Source organism: Arvicanthis niloticus, chromosome 8 (assembly GCF_011762505.2).
Source record: "Arvicanthis niloticus isolate mArvNil1 chromosome 8, mArvNil1.pat.X, whole genome shotgun sequence".
NCBI classification, from domain to species: domain Eukaryota; kingdom Metazoa; phylum Chordata; class Mammalia; order Rodentia; family Muridae; genus Arvicanthis; species Arvicanthis niloticus.
Window position 1 is genome coordinate 75,239,354 of NC_047665.1, and position 22,889 is coordinate 75,262,242.

Sequence of the window (22,889 nt, forward strand, 5' to 3'; positions counted from 1 at the left end):
GTATACAGTCGTTCAGTCTTTTGACATGCTGAAAAGGCTTCAACGCCCTTATTTCCAAATTCTGCAAACATACAGCTGTCCAATAAAGTAGTAGTTCCTCCAAACCTCAGGACTCTTCTGTCCAATATTGACTCCATTCATCGATGGAGAACCACGTGAGTTCACAGCTCCAGTAGTTTACTCCCTTGGTGGAGCAGGTAATGGTACCCTTCTTCCAGGACACTTCTGTTGGCAGGAATTCCCTTCAGTTCTGTGCAATGCTGTGGTTCATGTGTGAGGGCTGCTGAACAGTGTCTTGTAGGTATCAGTGTGAGCTTTCGTATAGATTCACCTGCTCTGAAAAACTGAACTGTACTGGCTTTAAAAATCTTCTCCATTTTTATTTCTTAAAGCCTCTATCAAATAGTTTTTCCCCAAGAAACTATGTAATAAAAATACTTTAATATTTTACACTGTATAATGGTAAAAGCAGTATGTAATGTGGCAACAAATGATCTGACATACATCCCTGGTCAGTTTGAAGATATTTTCTAATGAGATAAAAATAAAACCAAAAAAATAAAAATTTTACACCAAATATGTAAGGTATGACAGGATGGGTTTTCATTAGTTTAAAATGTCAATGCTCACATTTACTTGATAAATAGTGTACATAACTTAGATAGATAACAAAGTAATATTCCTGATACTTCCCTTACCATAAAAACCTAATGCTCAGAAGACTTGCTTCTAAGAACAAAAATATCCATGCTTAGAATTTGACTCTCTTAGTAGTACATATTATTCTTATGAAATGGACTTGATTGCTATATTTTTGTATGTACATATGAAGCACTTGACCATATTAATCCCCCATTACCATCTCATAAATACTTCTCCCCAGTCCATCCCTAGTCCCATTCTTTTTCCCAATACTTTACCTTCAATATGTATTTTATTTCTTAATTTCTGGACTCGACTTCTAAGATAAAATGTTTTTTTCTGAGCCTGGTTTAGTTCATCTAACATGAAGACATACTGTTCAATCCTTTTTCTTAAAATTTACACATGTACAGAGAATCTACATTCTTTCACACTAATGAAAACCCACACCTTTTGCACATTGGCACAACTTTAAATGCACAATCACACAGCTACACAAAATCATTCTCACACACAACACATGGTTGCTCACACTGACGATTACTCGTGCCTACCTGCATCCTCAAACATGCTCACACTCACAAATTAACTTTCACTCTCTGCATACCCACAATTCCATTCTTGCACACTTATCCACCCAACCACAACCTCCTCCTTCTACCAAGGGCTGTTAGATCATCCAAAACAATGTCATGCATTTCATCCACTCTTAGTACAAATGAGCTGGAGGGATCCATCCAGCTCATAGGATATATATATATTATATATATATATCCTATAGCAGCACATAAGCAATTTAAGAGTCAAATATAATGTACATTATATTGGTAAACTGTGTGTGCTGTCAGAATTCACTAACCCAACTCAAAAAGTGAGGCTGCCTCCCACTGCAATTTCAGTCCCAAATGTTTGTCTCCAAGGCCCCTTTTGGCAGACGGAGCTAGTTCCCCACCATTGTGACAGGATAAACCAACTGAAGACAAATAGTGCCCTTGAAATCAGCTTGAAGGTAAGCAATTCCAAAAGGTCATTACTATTGTTTATTCTATCAAAGTGCATACAGTGAGGAGAATTCAGAAGTTCGGGCACAGAAAGTTCACCCACACAACGTTGATCCAGAGTGGAAGGGACATTCTCAACCAGAAATTCCAGCAACGGCTCCAACTTTCCCAGTCCACTTTTGCAGGATATTCTTAGCATCTGGTTTGGTATTTCTCTGCTATTTGTTCTCTTACTTGATAGCCTAAGGGAATGTTCTGCTGTTCTGCCCAAAGACCCCACTGGGAACTCCACTGCCTTAAAGGACCTTTCCACAGTTTCTGTTAGATGTTTTGTGCACTTTGGCTGGATGTTTTGCTATCATCTGCCATTTGCTTTTTTAGTCTTTTTTTTTTTTTTTAAATACTGAGTTTATTTCACGTTTACTTTTGTTTCCACATCTGACCACCAGTATAACTAGGTCCTATCATAACATTCCATACATACTTAAAACGAAGTAAAGGCTGGAGTTCTATCCTTGAAAACTAAACAGGCATTTCAGACAACACATTCTTGGCAATTGAACCTGGAAACATTTACCAAATACAGTAGGGAAAGTTCTCACCTTGCATTATAAAAAGGACAGCCAGATATCAACTATTACAGAAATGAAGTAAGATGAATATTTCAAACTGTTTAAACCATTTTCTTAAAGGCTTCCTCCATTGCCAGAGATCTTGAATAGCCTGTCAGTCATCTGGAAATAATTCTTCACATGATTCATGAACTTGGCTTCCACCTTGGGAGAACCATCTTTTTCTATACTTGCTTGCATTTTTGCCTTAATGTCTTCTACAGAACTAGGTCCTTTTGGTGTTTGAGGTTTTTTTCCTGTTTTTTTTCCTGGTTTTTTTTTTTTTTTTTTTTTTTTTTAGGACTTTTGACCCTTTAATGTTTTCAAGTCTTTTCTATTTTGCTTTGATTTTTGTGCATTTTTGGCTGGGGTATCTTGTACAGATTTCTTAAATGGTACCTTTTCTTCAGTTTCCTCTTCATCAAAATCGTCATTGTCATCATCTTCTTCATCAAGTTTTACTTTTTTCTGTGGATCCTTGTTACCACCTCCAGGAGTGGATCCACTTCCAGACATGCCCAAGAGTTTTACATCCTCCTCATCTTCATCTTCTCACTCTGCATCTTCCTCTACAGCTACTAGGTGCTGTCCACTAATGTGCACAGGCCCTGAACCACACTTCAACCTTAAGACCACAGGTGGTGTAATTTTGAAGCCCCCAAGGGAAACTGTTGGTTGTACAGACATTTTCAAAGTTGCCAATGTTACTTTAATTGGACTGCCTTCATAGTTCATTGCTTCTGCCTCTACAATGTGCAATTCATCTTTTGCCCCTGCCCCTAATGGTAACTGGTGCTCATTTTCATCATTATCCACTTTAAAGTGATAGTCTTTATCAGCCTTTAGTTAACCGAAAAGGTAGTTCCGAGGCCTAAAAAGGCTCATGTCCATGTCTATTGAGTCTTCCATGAGGTGGAGGCACATACTTCAGTGTGGGAGAAAAGAGATGGAAAACAACTGCCTGCTGTTCCACAGAACAGACACAAAAAACAGAATCATGCCCACTTTTTAGTCTTTTATTTGTCTTGCTGTATACTTAACAGTTTGCTTTTACTCTTGTGATAAAATTCATGAAAAATAGCAACCTGGCAAGGGAAGGGTTACAACCCATCACTAAGGAAAGCCAAGACAGGACTAAGATGACAACTTTGATAGGGAAAAATCATCCTCTACTTCTTACACCCAATCTGTAGTTTGTTGTCACAATCCCCTGAGTATTATAATTATTTTCCTTTAACATCTACAATAGCAGAGCTCAACCTGTGAGTCACAATACCCTTGGGGATCAATGACCCTTTCACGGGGCCAGCTAAGACCACCAGAAAACACATTTACAATTCATAACAATGGCAAAATTAGTTATAAAGTAGCAATAAAAATAATTTTATCATTGGGGTCATGAGGGTCACAGCATTACAAAGGTTGAGACCCACTGCTCTATACTAAATGTATGGATTTAAATATAACCATCAGAGTGCTCTAAACTTACTTTTATCTGACTTTGAGGTATACTCTTAGCAAGTTCCTTTTTGTTTGAACAACTCCTTTTTGCATTTTTTTCAACGAGTCTGAAGGTGATACCTTCTCATGGCTTTTGTCTGAGGCCGATTTCTGAAGGTCAGTTTCATCAAGTGCAAGCAGGCAGGGTTTTACTTAGCACTTTGAATATATTATACTATTTTCTTAGTCTGCCAAGATTCTATGTGCTTTAGGCATGCAAAATATTCACGTGAACTCCTTTTCTCTTGATTTCAAGATCTCTTTTCCTTCACCTTCATTTCATTGTATAACCAGGTAACTCTGAAAAATACCTTTTATATCTTTCTACAGGTTGAAAAGGGGTGGTTTGCTTTTTTTTTTTTTTTTTTTTTTTTGGCTTTACCCCTTCAAATAAAACTTGTAACTCATTTTTTTTCTATGCCCAAATCAACAGCTGATGTATATTCCCTTTCTGTTGTGTCCTAAATCTTGTTTTCATTCCTTTTCTTCTGATTGTCCATTTTTCATTTCCATTTAATTATTTATGTGTGAACACCAGTAGAGGTGAGAAGAAAACTTCAAGGAGTTGTCTTGGCTTTTCTGCTGGTGTCATAAAACACTACCCAAAACTTACTTGGCTAGGAAAAGATTGGGCTCATCCATCACAGGGCAGGAACTCATGTAGGAACAGAGACAGAAACCTCAGAGAGCTTTATGAGACAGCTTTCCAAGTTCATATCCAGCAACCTTCCCTGTGCCTCCCAGGTCCACCTGCAGAAGTGTCACCATCTACAATGGGCTGGGTCCTCCCACATGGACCACAAATCATGAAGACTCCAGACTTGCTTTAGGTTAATCCAATAGAGACACTTTCATAACTGAGGTCCCTCTTTCCAGTTGACCCTAGTTTGTGTTGAGCTGATACAACAAATCCCTACACGAACAGTTGGCTCTCTGCTTGTATCATGTGTATGGCTTAGGTCATCAATCCCAGCAGCCAATGCTTTACACTTGAGTCTTTTCACTGAACCCCTGGTTTTTTCATTTTCAGGTGTTAGAGGCTTTTTTGTTGCTGTGTTATTAGTTAATAAGATTTTTCACAATTTTGTTCTTGCTGATCTCCACCACCATTTTATACTCCACAGTATTTATAAACTCCTAGATTAAATTTTAAAAAATTACTTCAATCTATTAAATTGCTCTAATTTCAAAATTACTTCCTTGAGGTTTAGTTTTTCAAAAGGGGTGCTGTGTATTCTTTGCCACTGACAGTTAAATTTTCTTCAGGATTATTTAGTAATACCTTGACTTGTATCTTGCTATTTTTCTAACTGTCTCTAGTCCTTATGATTAAAGTCTACTGCCTGCTCACTGAAGCTGTGCTGAGTCTAGCCTCTGTAGCCTGACTTTGGAAATGGCATCCCACAGTAAGCCTTCCAAGGTCTTCTGTTAAGGTCCTTAAGCTTATGATCACTGGAGCTGCAGAAGTACTCTAAACCCAGAACTACCATGGCTAGATGTGGCATTCAGAGGGAACGGAATCACAACTGCTGAGGGCTGAGGCATATCTGTTGCTATAGGTTACTCTGAGCCAATGGCCATTACAGTCGGCCACCATGTCACTGTCACCACAGGAGAGTGGACATGGGGATGTGTGCAAACCCAGTACTGGATTCTGAAACCATTTTCTGTACTTTATTCCCCTTTCCCCACAGAGACTCTATCTTCATGCTCTGTTGGTTGAGACATGGACAAGTGTAACCTAAGTAATGTACAACTGTCTTTTCTATCATACTCAACTTACAACAATGCTGCAACTAGGCCTGCTTGATAAAAGTCAAGGTATTTTCACATATAACGAATTATTTAAGTGGGTGTTCATGCTGGAAGACAGAAGCTAGAGAGTCCAATTACCTAATTCAATTCAGGCATTTGGATGGCTTTGAATGTGAGTTCAGAAAAGCTTAAAACTTCTAAATTCATTCTCCTTAAAATGCTTCAGTTGGAATGTGATTTTTAAATATATCAGGATGAATTCATTTTTATTTGAAAAGAGTCAACTACAAACCTCAACAAAACCAACACAATCAACCAGTCTATGACTCCAGGAATTAACAAGAGACCTACAACATGGTATGACTTTTTTTCTTCATGAAAACCTCTAAATTTTAACAAAGAACATGATTCTTTGGCGGTCCTGCCAACTCAGGACAGCTCCTAGTCTACATGTTTAAACCAGGGTGAAGGAAGACCTTGTAAATAAGATTTGTGTGCCAAGAATGATATACCCAGGAGGTTTAGGTGGAAGGATGTCAGTTAGTTGGAGGCTAGCCTAGGCTACATACAGAAAACTTTCTGGAAAAGACCCCAGACAAAACAAACAACAAAACAGCAAAAACCTAGCCCAAGAAAAATATAAAAAAGGCTTATTCTCATTTTCACAAGAAAACTCAGCTGATTTGGTATACTACTGACTAATTCTATGCTCTCAACAATAAGCAGCTCACTAGCCTGAAACAGTTGGCCGCTCTGCAAAATACAAGTAAGTGTGATATTTCTGTGATGTGAAAAGCCCAGAGGAAGTTGATAATCACATCATAAAATATCCTAGGTTTACCAGACATACAGAGCAGAAAATTCTCCAGCTAATTATATCTATACTTGGTTGTCAAAGTCTTTGCATACACACAAAGTAGAAGCAATAAAACCAACTAAAACTCAAAAGCCACAATAAACACGCTATATATAACTTACTGAGACTGGAATTTTGAGAAATTCAATTTGGATGTCCATAGTGAAACACCACTTTACATTGACTAGTGATGACTGAAACTTCACATAATACAAGATACAAAACTATGTAGTCACTTTGAAATTTGAAGGCTTGAAAAAATTGTCCTAAAACCTAACTGTGGTAATGACTGCACAATAAGAAAAAAAGGGGGTCTTTGGTATACATATTTACAATGGATAAGTTTTATAACATGAAAATTACAACTCAATAGGACTGTAAAAATGTTTGAAGTCAGGTTAGATAAAACACTGATGTTTTCCATATGTATGGGCATGACTATGTAGAGAATGAGGGGACAAGAGAACAATCACATGAACATGAATGACAATGCAGACAGCAAACAGCAGTGAAAATTAAAACCTGTCAGTTTAAATCAATATAAAGGAGCTTTATCAACATTCTCACCTTGAAATTGCATCAAAAAATTTAACATTATTTAAAAAGGTCAAAAGTATCATGTAACAAGGTCCCTTTAATTATACCTATCTTCTTTAATAAAGACCATATACATCCTCAATAAGAAAACTGAATGTAATTTTAATAGTTCCTTCAAGAATGTAACTTGGTTGTTAACACCAATATAATACACTCACACTATAGTCTAATGATTTGAGTAGGAAATTACCTATAAACCCTGTAATGTGCAGATGGTACAAGCCTTCCAATTCTGACAAGGCGATGGTGAAAAATCATTTTTGAAGCAATGAGTTTTTGGTTTCATTTTGATTTTGAGATTAAATGTAATTTTACAGATATTCAGAATATAATGTTACTTGTTTACTTCATAAAATACTATTGTTCTGAAACAAATTTTGTCAGTGAGATAGAAAGAAAATGGGCATACATGCTGCATTTTAAATCATTACAATCATTTAAATTCTGAGTATATCTTTATATTTACAATTCAAATAGCTTCTTTTAAAGGCCATTTTACATGGTCAGTCAAGAACATAATTAAGTACATCTTAATGGCATTTCTACTGATGTAAGTAGAAATGATTTATCCACGGCATTTTTTTCCCAATAGAGAAATGTTACTATCAGGAGATGATAGCTTTTCAAATAAAGCTTGCCAAAAAAAAAAAAAAAAAAAAAAAAAGAATACTTACCAGTAGTAGAGAAAGGCACAATTTTTACTTGGAGTAATCAACCACAAAATGATTGCTTACTTTCAACATGATTGACATTTTTCAATCTGTCTTTAATCCTGACAGCTCTTTATTTATCTTTTCATGTATTTGCTATGGGTTACTAATCTCCAATGGTACCATCACAGAAATAACCAAAATCAAATAATGGGACAAAGATTGACAAAGTGTTTCACATCCTTGAATTATATACCAAGTCAGAAGCGGGGGTTGGAAAGTGTCACAAAGGAAACTGCAGGACTAAGTATATTCTTGTAATAAAACCAGCAATATCAACAGAGTTATCATCTCACTTCCAATTTCTTCCCCTCAAGAACAATTTGAATCTCTTTGGCATCCAAAGTCTCATAGGTCAGCAATGCTTCTGCCAGGTTCTTATGTTCTTTCGCATGTGTTTTTAAGATATGTTTTGCTCGTTCATATGACTCCTGAAAGAGAAAAAAAAGTAAGTCATACAACAAAGTGTAGAGATGCAAAAACCATAGGTAAGAAAAATATAAAACTAAAGTGGCTTAAAAATATCTGATGATTTATGCATTTAAAAGTTTTGTTTAAAATGCAAACTACTTGTACATAATATAAATAGTATATGCAATGTATTGCAACAGAAGAAGTCAGAAAATGTTTCACAAGAGCCTTTGCCTTTCCAAGATGTTCATTCTGTCAGTTTTAACTACTAAAGCGTTTCTTTCTTTACCCCTCAAAGCAGTTAATTAAAGCCTAGCTGTGTCCTAGGAAGTCTGCTTTCCTGACGTTTTACTCTCATCCTAGATGCTATCCCTGTTCCCACCACCATTTCCCCATCATCAGGAGCCTACGTCTTGCAGAAAACACTACTCCCAAGGAGTACTGACACCAAAGCTTCCTCATGCTATCTAATTAATACTGATTACATTCCTCACTCAATAGGTACTGTGTCTCAGCAAGATCTTTTCTTCATTCCAAGAGCTACCTTAAGGGATGAGCAACTTCAGTATCTAAGAATATGTAAGCAAGCTTTCTAGTAAGCTCCAGACCAACATACCCATTTCTAACTTAAATCTTCATTATGGTGTCCAAACTCAATAACTTATTAGAAAAAAAAAAATCTACCTACACCAACAGTTTACATCCCAGTTTGGTCTCCATGTTCTTCAGTTAATAGCATAAACAATATAATTACCAGAGGCACAAATCTGAAAAACAGTTCCAGCTGCTCTCTTACCTTTCATAACTGATACCTGTTTTAAGTTTACATCTTTTTTTGAAGATGATTTCAAATGTACTATGAAGCCAAAGGTGACCCTGAACTTTGAAACCTCCTACTTCTACCTTCCAAATGCTAAGATTACAGACATGTGCTCACAGGCCTAATTTCTGTGGGGCTGGGAATTGAACCCAGTGCTTCACACATACTAGGCAATCACTAGCAACTGAACCATATCCCAAAGCTTCATCAGTATCTCTTGAGTACACTCAGTGTATCTGTACCAGTTGCATTTTGCAGGGTGAGATTTAAAAGCCTTAGTTATCATCATTTGTTTTGTTTGCAGAACTAGAGATTAAACCCTAAGGCATTTCATAAGCTAAACAAGCATGCTCTACTAATGAACTATACCTCCCTTATTATCATTTTTAAAAATATTTAGGCACATTTTGTATTAAAAAAAATTTTTTTTAAATCAAGCTCAGAAAAATATTACCCGTAGAAGGATTCTTATTTCTTGTTCAATGGCCGATTGAGTTTCAGGACTTAGCTTTCCTGTATCACTGTAGGTCATAACTCCAAGCTAATACCAAAAGAGATAAAGTAATTGAACAAATTACTATCAAGAAATGGAACACAGCAAGTACCAGCCTATATATAAACAAATATTATGTGTGGCAGTGTGAGACAAAAAATGCAGCATACAATGTTGAGCACAGTGGAGTATCATTCTTTGGAAACCATAAAGACAAACCAAAGTAGCAAAGTGTATAGCATATAAAAGTTAAGTCCTTTGAGTGCCTTCTCAGAAAACCCTTGCAGCTCTCCCAAATATAGCAATTCAGTTCATGTGCCGCATGGACTGCAATGATAAAGTAGGAATGTGAAATACTGAAAATGTAAAATAGAAAGTTTAGAAAGATAAGCTAAATAATTTTATACTTTCTTAGTTCATGATGTTTAAGCAGATAAAAAAAACTATTACTAGTCAAAGCAGTGCTTAGAATAAGTCATAAACAAATTAGTAATCAGACAAGGAAAGAAATGTTATCAACTCATAAATATATCAAAGAACCACATGGTAAATCCAACTACCTTTTCACTCATTCCAAATTTGGTAACCATCCTCTTAGCAATTTTTGTTGCATTATCAAAATCACTAGAAGCACCTAGATTAAAAAAATAAACATAATTTGAAAATATCTTTACAAGAATGAACATAAATTTGAAGACAATACTCTTATCAAAAACCAACCAGTTGTAATATGATCAGTTCCAAATATGAGTTCCTCTGCCACTCGTCCTCCCATACTAACATCCATCTGTGCAAGCAGCTGGGCTCTCGTTTCATTCCACCTATCATTCTCAGGCAACAGTGATACCTATACAATTCAATAATAACCGAAAGGCATTCAGACACACTTCTGAGTTACAGTCATAAACAAAGTTATTTAATTTTTTTCCCAGACAGTATTCAGTATGATAATGCAGAAAGCCAAAAGACATGATCCGCAAGTAACTCAATGACAAAACCAACATGAAAAGCAAAGAAAATCCTCAATATAAAAGTGCATATGACAAACAATAATAGGTGCATGATGCTGCAAGAGGATATTTTCCTAGCTGCACAAAAATACATAAGATTCAAGAATGGAACATGTACTAACAAATATCAAGAACAACTATGAAACCAACCACTATGACATATAATATCTATATGTGTAGTAGCTTACTCAGATATTTAAAATTTATAGTCAATAGTGACTCTTCCATTACATTTCAGTATAAATATGTAACACCTGAAACACATTTTAAAACTACTTTGATAGCAAATCAAATGGATCTTATTTCAGTGTTGTTCAGGAAATCAAAAGGGATAGGTAAAAATCATTAGGAATTTGCAATCTCTTATATATGCTTCTAGAAAGCTGTATTTGAAAGTGAATTTTAAAACAAGAAAATGAGGTATGTTAGACAAGGTGGCTCATATATGTGTTCTCAGGATTTGTGAAGGCAAGGCAGGAGGACTACAAGTTCTAGGCTTCATGGAGAGTTCTAGGCCAATCTGAGCTACAAAATGAGAAACCCTGTCTCAAAGGAAACAAGTAAACAAAAACAAACATTACATGGTTCAGTGGTGAGAGCTTGATTCATATGCACGAGTCTCTGAGTTCCAAGCACATTAATGGGAGAAGGGGTCAGGAAGGGCTATAAGAAACTTACATGTCCAAGTGTTGGCCCTCGAGGCATGATTGTAGCTTTATTGATTGGCATTGCATCCTTCGTGTAATATGCAATAATAGCATGACCAGATTCATGATAAGCTGTTATAGTTTTGTTTTTGTTATCAATTTCTACACTTCTTCTTTCTGGTCCTAAGAAAAGCAACATATAGGATAGTATACTTTAATTGCTGTTTATGGTAGCCTATAATCACAGCACTCCAGAGGCAAGAGAATAGTAAGTCTCAGGTTACCCATGAGTCTCTTTGGTAAGAAGAAAGCAAACAGACAAACCACACACACACACACGGGGTGAGGGAGAGGGAGAGGGAGAGGGAGAGGGAGAGGGAGAGGGAGAGGGAGAGGGAGAGGGAGAGGGAGAGGGAGAGGGAGAGGGAGAGGGAGAGGGAGAGGGAGAGGGAGAGGGAGAGGGAGAGGGAGAGGGAGAGGGAGAGGGAGAGGGAGAGGGAGAGGGAGAGGGAGAGAGAGAGAGAGAGAGAGAGAGAGAGAGAGCGAGAGCGAGCAGAAAGAGCAAGTGAGTACTCCTTATGGAGGATGGAGGCATGGTGGCTAGAAGGCTGAGGCAGGGCAGGATGACTAGCAGGAATGCCCAGCCAGCCTGAGATATAGTGGAAGTGAGGGCCAGCTGACCAGCTTGGATTACAGAATCAAAGTCAGTCTCAGAAACAAAAAGGTATGGCACAGTAAAAGCAAAGAAAAAGAAGTACTGTAGAAGATGATGAAGGAAGAAATACCCATTAGAATTTTATCCTTGGAAAACTCGAGTTCCTTCATGGTAACCATTTCTTTTCCATCGACTGCTGCCTTTAATGCAGCTTGGTTCACAAGATTCTCCAACTCTGCTCCAGAAAACCCAACAGTCCCTCGAGCTATGATTTCTGGATCAACAGCTATAGACAAAGAGAACATAATAAATCTCCATCACTAAATACAAGCTCTTCCCATTCAACTCACAGTCTGAAGGGAGAAAGAACATAACTACTCTGCATTACAACAGGTATCTTAAAACAAAACTGAACTTAACAAAACTTAAACAACAAAATATGCCATTTAAGTTATTAATTGCTATTAATTAGTAATAATTAACATTATTATTATTAATAAAAAATATTTCAATAATAAAACTTTCAGAAAAGTTTTAAGTTTTACTAGCTCTCTGGGGAAAAAAAAAAGCAGTTACTGAAATGGAATTAGAAACTTGAAATATAGCTAATGCTGGGCCTGGGGAGACGGCCCAGCAGTTTAGAGTAGCAACTGCTCTAGCAGAGGACCCAGGTTCAGTTCTCAGCATCCACAGGGCAGCTCCTCTTCTGGCCTCTATTGGTACTGCACACATATAGTATAAATAAATGCATGCAGATAAAACAGTTATACACATAAAAGATAAAAATAAACATATCTTAGATATGCCCTACATTATATCGAGCCTGGCCACAAATGAAAAAGCAAGCCAAATTCTTTTCTCTAAAATTTCACCTTGAAATACCGTCTCTCCTTGTGATGGGAGATATCCTTGAAAATCATGCAGCTTATACTACTGCTCCTTGTCTTCAAGCATTCTATATGTATATATACCTTTGTTTCATATTTTGCTTTCTTTCTAAATGAAGCCTATTTTTTGTATTTTACATGTTGATTTAAATCTATACACACATCTTCATATATACATGCATTTAACAAACACACAAATTATATATATATATGAATATATGTTCATACATGCATGTCTATAAACCCCAAACCAAATTTCCTTTGGAATCAGGATACAAGAATAAAATAATATCCTGAATATATATACAAACTGAAGAACACACATATAAACGAGTATAGAGAGGAGCAAAAACCTAACTGGTCTGAGATTTAAGGGACCATAAAGGTCCAAATAGGATCAAGCAGAATGGTTAGATATATTTCCATTTTCCTGAAATAACAATGTTTGAATTGAGAAATTGGACTCACATTTATCAAACTTTATTTTATTGAGATACCATTTCAAAATTTCAGTCCGACCCTTCACATCTGGCCTTGGAACTGTAACTTGCATATCAAAACGACCAGGACGTATTAAGGCACTGGGAGAAAAATAAAAGGATATATATAAATTAATAAGCCAAAGATGCTAGCACACATTCAACACATGATGGAAAAACAATGACAAGCAAAGATAAGAAAGAATTCTGAATATAAATGTTCAGACAGTTCCCTCAGAAGCTATAAGTCAAGGATCACAGGAACTGCACACCCATAGCCACAGAACTCAAGAAGCTAACGAAGGAGTCCCAGGAATCTGTAGTGTAACCTGGTGTGAAATAATAATGAACAGAAGGGAGGAGAAACAGTTCACATGGACATTATGTGAGCCACTAAGGTAGCACTCTCTCTCTTCTCCCTCCCTATTTAGAGCCCCTCAGATCATTCGTTCCCTGTGTTCCTCTCTATTGCAGCTGCAGCTCCTCCCCAGTGGTCCCTTTTTACTTTCCTAGCTTGTGCAGCTATTCCAGGTTAGGTACTCACATCTGAAGACATGGAACGGGATGCATCGTTTCTATATCAGTCTATCACAGAAAATTTTTTTTGACTAATGATATATAAGTTTTTTTAGACAAGGTTTCTATATAGTCCCAATTGTTCTTGAACTTAATATGTAGCCCAGGCTGACCTCAAACTCACAGAGATCTGCCTGTCTCTTCCTCCAAATGCTGAGATTAAAGGGGTATGGCAAGATGCCCAGCATATTTTAACTGTCCACCTAAACATATCTATAATATATATAAGTCTCTCTCTCTCTCTGTGTGTGTGTGTGTGTGTGTGTGTGTGTGTGTGTGTGTGTGTCTGTCTGTCTGTCTGTCTGTCTGTCTGTCTTCTTCCCTTCTAGGTTGGTGATACTTCCCCCAAAGAACCTGTCTGTCTGTCTGTCTGTCTTCTTCCCTTCTAGGTTGGTGATACTTCCCCCAAAGAACCATAGAGCATCTAACAAAAAACTTAACACTAAGCATGAGTTTGTTGGTCAGTGTTGTCCTTGCCTGCCCCACCAGAGGTGGAAAATAACTCTGTATGGAAGAAGGCACATGCACTTCAGACACAGGACCTAGAGACCTCTGAGCTGTAACTGACTGGAATATCTCTTCCCTGAAGACTAGCTTTCATAATATTAGAAGGCACCATGCAGTCCTACCCAAGAATGACACCTATGAAGTATGATATCACCCAGCATGGCGCGCTAACACTAAGAGTTCAGTAGAGGTATGCACACCTCAGTGGTAACCAACAGCTCTTTAATTGAACTTAAAACCCACTAGACAAAGAGAGAAATCATCTCTGGTACTGAAAACCTAGCCAGCTACCCAGAGATAGTAAGGGATCTTAGAAGAGAGCCTGTAACTGCTATTTTGCTAAACCAGCACAATCCCTAATAACATTCTAAATATTTGTCCTTATACCCACTGATAAGGGTAGTCTTCACCCCTCATCGAGGAAACTTCTCTCTGCAACTGACTACTATAGAAAAAGAAAACTACACCTGATCAAAATGCAGAGTTGTAGAGCCCAGTCCCAACTGATAAATCAAGAACACAACTCCTATACCTATGGCTCAGGAATCATTTTAGAAGACTGTAAGAGCCAAAGAGTCAGAGGGCGTGTTGTAAAACTGTATCTCCTAGAATGTCAGAAGTGACAGTCATCATGTTTCACTAAGGTAGCTGCCTAAGCGTGACCTTAAAAAGGGTGATGTTATGTTATGCAAATGTGGATGGGGGGAAAGCTCATGAAGTCTGACCCCTAGACAAAGAACTACAGGTGAGTCAAACTGCTGAGAACAGGAGCAAGTCTCAACCAGGGAAGAGCATCCCAAACAATCAGCCCTAAAAAATATACACATACAAGTAACACTATACACACTGAACAAGTTGTACTTATGTATTTAGGAACACACACACACACACACACAAAAAGGCAATGAATTTAGAAAGGAGCCTACTTGGGGTTGGGGTTACATGAGATGACTTAAAGGAAGGGAAGAGAAGGGGAATAATGATGTAATTACAACCTCAAAAAATAAAACAATTATTTTTAAAAAGACACTCCCTTATTGATATCTGGAGTACTGGATTGTTATATCAGAAAAAGACAAGCTACTAATCACACAAAAATAACTCATATACGTTTTTTTAAATTTAAACTTATTTTTGTTTTTAAATATGGAAGAGGCACAGGTATGTGCACTTTAGAGCAGGTGCTTACAGTGGCCAAAGTAAAGTGTTCCATCCCCGAGGGATGGAGAGCCCAAGGAAAGGGAACTGAACTCAGATCCACAGCAAGGACAGCATGCTCCTTAACCACTGGGCCATCTCTAGCCTCACCCAAGACAAACCTTTAATACTACAAATTTTCATTTTAAAATGCTTTCCGTATAAATGTGACACGTTTTCAGTATTATTGAGCAGTAATTCTAACAGTTCTAAATTCAAAATAAATAATCGATCTGGGTTTATTAGGTTTTGCACATATCATTTGATATAATTTTAGAATTATTTTCTTCCTTAAAAATTCTACATCCACGGTCATATTCTCCAAGCCTTTAGTAGTCACTATCTGTCTCTGAATTTGCATATTTTTAATATTCTCTATTAAGGGAACTATGCAAGTTATTCTGTGGTAGGCTTCTCTTAGTACAATGTTGTAGCACATATTCTTCACAAAATTTTTCTTTCCATACTTACTTATCTAACGCCTCTGGGAAATTTGTGGCACCTATAATGATTACTCCTTCATTGGGTTTGAAACTAGAAAGAAAAAAAAAGTACCGTTTCACTGAAAACTGAAGTACAGCTTACATGTAACAATACCTATATACAAAACTGCTCGTTGCTAACCTTATCTGATAATAAACCAATAGTCACATAAATCACAAACTAACTGTTATTTAGGAAAGCAAACCAACATCAAAATCCCAGGCTCGTCTTTAAATTTTGAAAAATTAATTTTAACTTTATCAATTCTAATTATGTTGGACAAGACCCTTTATTTAGTCAAAATGTCTCACACTGACATTAAGATAATTTATTCAAGGCAACATTTCTTCCTTTTCAGTCATCAGCTATATAGAAACGAGTATATTATTTCTTATGTGTGTTGGGAGGGGAGCATACGAGTCAGTGCTGGGGACCTAATTCAGGTACTCATATATATTAGCGGCAGAAGGTTCACCATTGAGTTATAGCTATTACTCCATATCTTTCTTTAAATAGACCAGATTGAACCTGAATCAGTTTTCTACTTATAAGTACAATAAATGAATAAATGAATGAGAGGACCTGATACATCAATTAGTAAGAGAAACAATATTCAAAGAAAAATTTGACTTCTTACATTTGACGGTTATCTAAGCATATATAACTTTTAATATCTATACAATTATACCAAATCTTCCATGAGAAGAATCTACATAAAACCAAGTTTGTAAATATCAAATAATGGAAGGTACCTGTTACTCTAAATTGCCATTAAAATTGTATAAATGCTAATTTTTAAAATATTTCATCATATTTAACAAAGATTCAATTACCCATCCATTTCAGCAAGAAGTTGATTGATAGTCTGCCTTGAATATGGATGCATAGGAGATTCAATTCTCTTCCCACCAACAGAATCTAATTCATCAATGAATATAACACAAGGAGCATTTGCTTTTGCTTCTCCTAAGAAAACAAAAAATATTCAAATAACTTGAAAGAAATCAACACCCTCTGAACATAAAAATATTAAAACCTGTAAGACTATCAGAGTCATATTTAAGAACTGGTTTTCCATTCTTCCTATTTGTACAAATGTAATATAATCAGAATTGAAGCTAATAAATATTAATTATATGCTACAGAATTTATAAATAAAATGAAAAACCAAAAAAACTCCAGGGTTTTTCAATATCAATAGTCCCTAACTTCTTCCAGCACATTACCAGGCCTTATGACTGTTTAGCCTATTTTAGAAAAGGATGCAGGGCCTGTAAGATAGCTCAGTATACAATAAGCTTGAGTTCAATTCCTGAACCCCAAAAAAGGCAGAAGAGAATTGACTGCACATATTTCACAAAGTAAAATAAAGCATTCAGTTCCATTAAGTTACCTGACACTAAAGTCAATTATCAAGGAAAGGGTAAATAAAACATAACTGTTGCTCTAACACAGATACTAAAATATACACCAAACATACTAAAAAGATTTCTGATCCTGCTGGCTCCTACGCCCACAAACATCTCATCGAATTCAGATCCAGAAGCATAATAAAAAGGAACATCAGCTTCTCCTGCCACAGCTCGGGCAAGAAGTGTCTTCCCTGTTCCTGGTGGCCCAACTAAAAGAATTCCTAGAAGAAAAAGAGACAAGAATGAGTCATCACTTTTTAAATGCCTCAATAAGAACCTCTAACACAAATATTAATTGCCATAACAGAAATGACAGTAATGTTCAATATTGCCAAACATGGGGAAAAAACAAAGTTTCTGATGTTTCACTTTAAATTTTTCTCTACACCTAATTTTCTTATACCATTTTAATATTATTTATAGCAAAGAGAGGTTGCATACACTTTTAATCCCAGCACTAAGAAGGAAGAAGCAAACCGGTATCTGTGAGTTCAGAGTCAACCTAGGGGAAGAGAGTGAGAGTCTATCCCAAACAAACTGTATTGTGTGTGTGCGTGTGTATAAAATTCACACATAAACAAGCAAGACAAGAAAAGAATACTAAGACAAAGGAATACAGATTCACTTATAACATAAAATTCACACTAAAAAATAAGCAACCAAATATAAATGGAAGAATCTTGATAAATTACTTCCATAAAAGACTAAAAAATATTTTCTAGAGACATGGTATAAACTAAAAAAAAAAACGAGAAAAGCCAATATTAAACAAATAATACTAATTTGGGCAGAGTTAGATAAGATTAATGCGGCATCTTTACTTGTAGATGATACATAGTTGATATCTATAGCTTTCATATGTTCAAGGGAGAAATAAAATGCACATGAATACACATAGGCAAACACAAAAAATATTTGACAAAATGTCAAATACTTGAGTTTATCTTGATAATACACAGATCTTAACTACTATTATTTCAAGGTCTCCCAAATATTTAACTTTTCATAACAGTAAGGTTTTCCCATAGAAAGTTGGAAAAGAGTAATCTCTAATTTATATATAACTTTTATAATTTACATTAAAAAGCAATAAATCTGTAGTGATGTTGCATTTTAACATTTTAAAAAAAGTAAAGACAAGCCAAAAAGCAGCATGAAGGTCACGCTAGTAATAGCATCCTTTAGTGATACCTAACTGGCTTAAGATGCTTATCAATATTGACTTAATATATCTTTGTATATATCTCAAATTTTTTCTATAAATTTATATAATGCTTAGAAATTAAGTGTAACTACAGTTTTAAATAGTCTCTCTATGATATTCTATCACTGTGCCCCTAACTGGGAAAAGTTTTGGGAACCTTCTCCTACTTTCACTATAGAACTCCTAGAAGAGATACTCCCAGTGGTCTAAAATGTAGCCTCAAAACTGCAGCAAGTCAGGATCATCTGAAACAGCTACCAAATAACTGCCTGTTAAAGGTCTGCCTAAGCTACTGCTGTAAGACTGTCAAACCTAAGAGACAGAACCTAGTAGGAAGAGGTGGGTTGTTGAAGGGTAGATTTTATCTTCAATCCTGTGCCACATGCACAGCTGTGCCTTCAAAGGATTGACTGTGTCTAGTACACCCAGCCACCCTCTCCACTCTGCCCTCTACTGTGAGATGAGGGGCTTTGTGCTACCATGCACTATAATGGTTAGCCTCACCTCGAACCTCAGTGATGGATCAGGATTGTGGATTGAAACCTCTAATACTACAAGCCTGAAACAAACCTTTAAAGACAACAAAAACAAATTATAACCTTTAACACAGAAGTTCTATTCCTAGAAATTTGTTCCCCTTTTTAAAAAAAAGCTAAGTATCTTTTATTTTTCAAGCTAACTTAGAATTTCTGCTTCACCTGCTTCATCTCCCACATGTTGGGTTTATAGGCTCAGTTTCTACCACGGTGGGGATCAAATCCTGGGCTTTATACATACTGGATAAGCACCATACAAACTGAGATACAGACACACCTATCCCTTACAAATTTATTATAAGTAACAATCTAACTGAAGGGCAAAACCTGGGTTAGAGTGCTATTTTTAGTATAAAAAAAAACATATGCTTATATAAAAGTACACATGCTAAAAATAATTACCATTTTGTCTTCATAAAGATCATGAGTACAATTTCCATAGTTCCACTTAACAAAAATCTTAAAAATTTTTCTCACACACACACAAAAAAAAAAAACCAACCAAACCTGAGGAGTTAGGTGTAGTTTCAGTGGTATGGCACTTACCAACCATACACAAGGTTAGTGAGCTTGATCTCCAGTACAAACAAAACAAAACAAAACAAAGATCAAAAATATCAGTGCTTCATGTAACCCTGGATTCATACCTGACCCTGATGGGGGTGACATTACATAGATTGAGAGTACAATAAATTATGAATTTTGTGTATAAACAGGGACATTAGCAATTTTATATCCATGTAAAAGTGCTAGTTTTAACTATATAAATGCCATAGAAAAAATATCTTTATGTCAGGTTAGAGAGATGGCTCAGTATTTAAGAACACAGGATTCTCTTCTAGACAACCCAGGTTCAATTCCCAGCACCCACATAGCAACTCACAACCTGTGTAACTCTAGTCCTGGGAAAATCTGATGCTCTCTTCTTCCCTCTACTAGTATCTGGCATACACAGAGTAGGCAGACACATAGGCAAAAAACCATATACATAAACCTTGGAATTTTTTTTTAATTAAAGAAATCATTTTTGGTAAGTGTACAGCCAACTATTTAATAAAACATTATGTCTTATTAAAAAGAAGTTATAGAACTTTATGTGTAGAATAAGCACATATTTTTAAAAACAAAAATTAGAAATTGAATTTTAATCAGTTATAATATGATCAAATAAAATCTGTATTATACTACTTTATGTTTTACACCAAATGATGATAAAAAGGAAAATCTCTTACCTTTGGGAAGTTTACCTCCAAGCACAGTAAACTTCTGTGGATTTTTCAAGAATTCAACCACTTCCTGTAATTCTTGTTTGGCTTCTTCTACCTTAAACAGTGCAATTTACCAAATAATAAAATAATGGTTAGCTTATCAAAGCTTCCTCTTTGGTAATCATATACCAAATGTATACTTGAGTGAATTTGGCCTTTTTCAGTGAAAAGTATTTTTAACATGCTAAAGGTTTTCTCCCAATCCTTATTTCCAATTACATTGTATCCTTATTATGCCAACAGAAGTCCTTTGACACTCTCACCTTTACTAAGTAGGAGAAACAAGTCAAATACATTGGTCAGGCTTAAACGGAAACTATTAGGGAAATCACAGCTTAGAGACAAAAAAATCTAAAAATCTAAACTGTTTAGGTTGTAATTATATTTCTAAAAAATTTCCCAAAAGTATTTCTAGAAAATATTAGAGACAGAAAGTTTTTTACTAAAAGTTTTGTAATGATAGTTAGTAAAAATAAAGGTCTATTCATTCCTAGCCTCAAGAGAACAGACACATGTTCACCAAAATGCATGGGGTACATATTCACAAAATTAGAATCCCAAACTACAAACAACCAAAATGTCTAAGATAGTTAGAATAAAGAATGTATTCTGACAGCCATATAATGCAAACTGAATAATCAGGATATATGAACTACAACTCCACACAGCATGGCTAGAACCCAATTAAGAACATCATGTGGAACAAAGGAAGGTACAAAACAGGACACTCTGTATGTACTGCAGCTATTAGGATGGAAAAGTAGAAGCGAAGTAAAGTGTCTGACAGAAGGGTGACTCTCCTTTCACTGATGGAGACAGTAACAGAAGAAACTTCTGGGAGGCTGTGGCGTTCTGATGCTCTTTGTTGGGCTGAGAACTGATGAAAAACATGTGTTTGTTCTTGAAATTTATTATTTATGTACTTTTAAGCAAATATGTTGAACTTCAAAAAGACCTGAATGAGTTACTTAAAAAGAACACTTCTCTAAAAAACCCCAAGGATACTGCACAGAGATAGACTAAACTTACAATAATGGGTAAATGGCAATTTTAAATTCTAAGAATAAAGCAAGAGACAAAAGATACCATTTACTTCTCAAAATAAACATTATCTGCCCCCACTCTCTGTGGCAAAAGTATCTCTAGTTAGGTAACAGAAAAGCCACTGGGTGAGGTAGGGTTAAGAGCATTAAACAGTTGAAAGCAGCACTATATATACATACATGCATACTTAAAAATCCTGAGCAGAAAAATAATTGTTATGTAAGTTTGTGAAGACGTGGCAAAACTGTGTAATAGCAAACCTATGGTATATTCTACCAAGTTACTTTGCATACATAAATTTTAAATTTTGTCAAAATTTACTCAATTGTGTTATTTAGTTGTTAGCCTGGCTCTGGTTCTATACTCAGACATTGCCTCATCCCTACTGTAGCCAGAAACTTATATATGCCAACCAAAAACAGCTTCAACAAGAATTCAATTTTTTAAAGATTCACTTTATTGCCAGCATGGTGGCACATGTCTACAATCCCAGCACTCGGGAGGCAGAGGCAAGTGGACCTCTGTGAGTTTGGGCTAGTCTACAGAGTGAGTTCCAGGACAGCCAGAGCTGTTACATAGAAAAACCATCTTGAAAAACCATCTTGAAAAATCCAAATAAGACTCTTCTTCACCTGCTTGCACTTACTTGCCAGCACATCTGTTGGAACCTACTTCTACAGAAGACCAGCTTAAACAACTAGCCTTGTGAGCAACTACTAGATTCTTGGACTTCCCATCCACAGTTGCCCATTGTTGGGTTACTTGGACTACAGGCTGTAAGTCATCAATAAATTCCCTCAATATAGAGATACATTCCATTAGTTCTGTGACTCTAAGAGAATCCTGACTAATACAGCCTACCCAACTGCCTTTCCATAACTCATTTGTATTTTGGTATTTATTACTGATTGATGAGTGTCCATGTGTGTACATGCACATGTATAAACCACAGAAATGCATGTATAGATGTATCATGTAGATACCATACATATAAATATTATACAAAGAAGTTATAGATAACCTTTACAAAGTTATAATTTCATGTATGCATTAATTTTTGATTCATAAATAGATATTAAACCATGTAAGAGCAAGCCAGCGGTGGCGCAGCGGCTAAGGTAGCCGCCTGCAGAGGGCGAGCCTGTGCCCTCTGTTCTCTCTCTCCCGGTTCGAATCCCGCTTTCCCAGTGTGACTCTGCCCGAGTTTAATGGGATAAAAAAAAAAGTTAGAGAAAAATGAGAGCTTGTACAAGAATTGGTATTCAACCTCTCCATGATTGTTAACCCTACTTCCTTCCATCTTGGGACCATTAATTAGGATATTTTTGCTTATTTCCTTTGGTCCCTGGGTCTTAAATAGGCTGACTAACTTTGTGAAACAACAGATAGATAATCTGATAGCAAAATCTATTCAGATACATTATCATAAGTTAGCTATGGAGGACCACAAAACTCTAGATGAGGATGTTACTCTATCCAGGGTGTTCCCAAGTCCCATCGCCACCCAACCTAAAAGAGGGACTTCCACCCCAGACCAAGCAGAGAGGGGCCACCCAGAACCCGCTCTGTCTGGCGATCTGAATTCTTG

The 22,889-nt window shown here is 36.2% G+C and overlaps 1 protein-coding gene and 1 pseudogene across 2 annotated transcripts in view; both read right to left on the reverse strand.

Annotated features, from left to right (window-relative positions):
* Positions 1-1,664: 1,664 nt before the first annotated feature.
* LOC143443384 (nucleophosmin pseudogene) lies at positions 1,665-6,901 on the reverse strand (annotated as a pseudogene).
* Positions 6,902-7,707: 806 nt separating this feature from the next.
* Positions 7,708-22,889, reverse strand: part of Yme1l1 (YME1 like 1 ATPase) — a 35,645-nt gene continuing 20,463 nt past the window's right edge. For both annotated transcript variants that reach the window (XM_034509771.2, XM_076939656.1), the window contains exons 9-19: positions 20,222-20,312; positions 17,318-17,470; positions 16,671-16,803; positions 15,826-15,888; positions 13,064-13,176; positions 11,839-11,994; positions 11,085-11,236; positions 10,117-10,243; positions 9,957-10,030; positions 9,358-9,444; positions 7,708-8,103 (exon numbers count right to left, since the gene is read on the reverse strand). In XM_034509771.2, the coding sequence (XP_034365662.1) occupies positions 7,960-8,103; positions 9,358-9,444; positions 9,957-10,030; positions 10,117-10,243; positions 11,085-11,236; positions 11,839-11,994; positions 13,064-13,176; positions 15,826-15,888; positions 16,671-16,803; positions 17,318-17,470; positions 20,222-20,312 (1,293 nt within the window). In that variant the 3' untranslated portion in view covers positions 7,708-7,959. The remainder of the gene's footprint in view (positions 8,104-9,357; positions 9,445-9,956; positions 10,031-10,116; positions 10,244-11,084; positions 11,237-11,838; positions 11,995-13,063; positions 13,177-15,825; positions 15,889-16,670; positions 16,804-17,317; positions 17,471-20,221; positions 20,313-22,889) is intronic.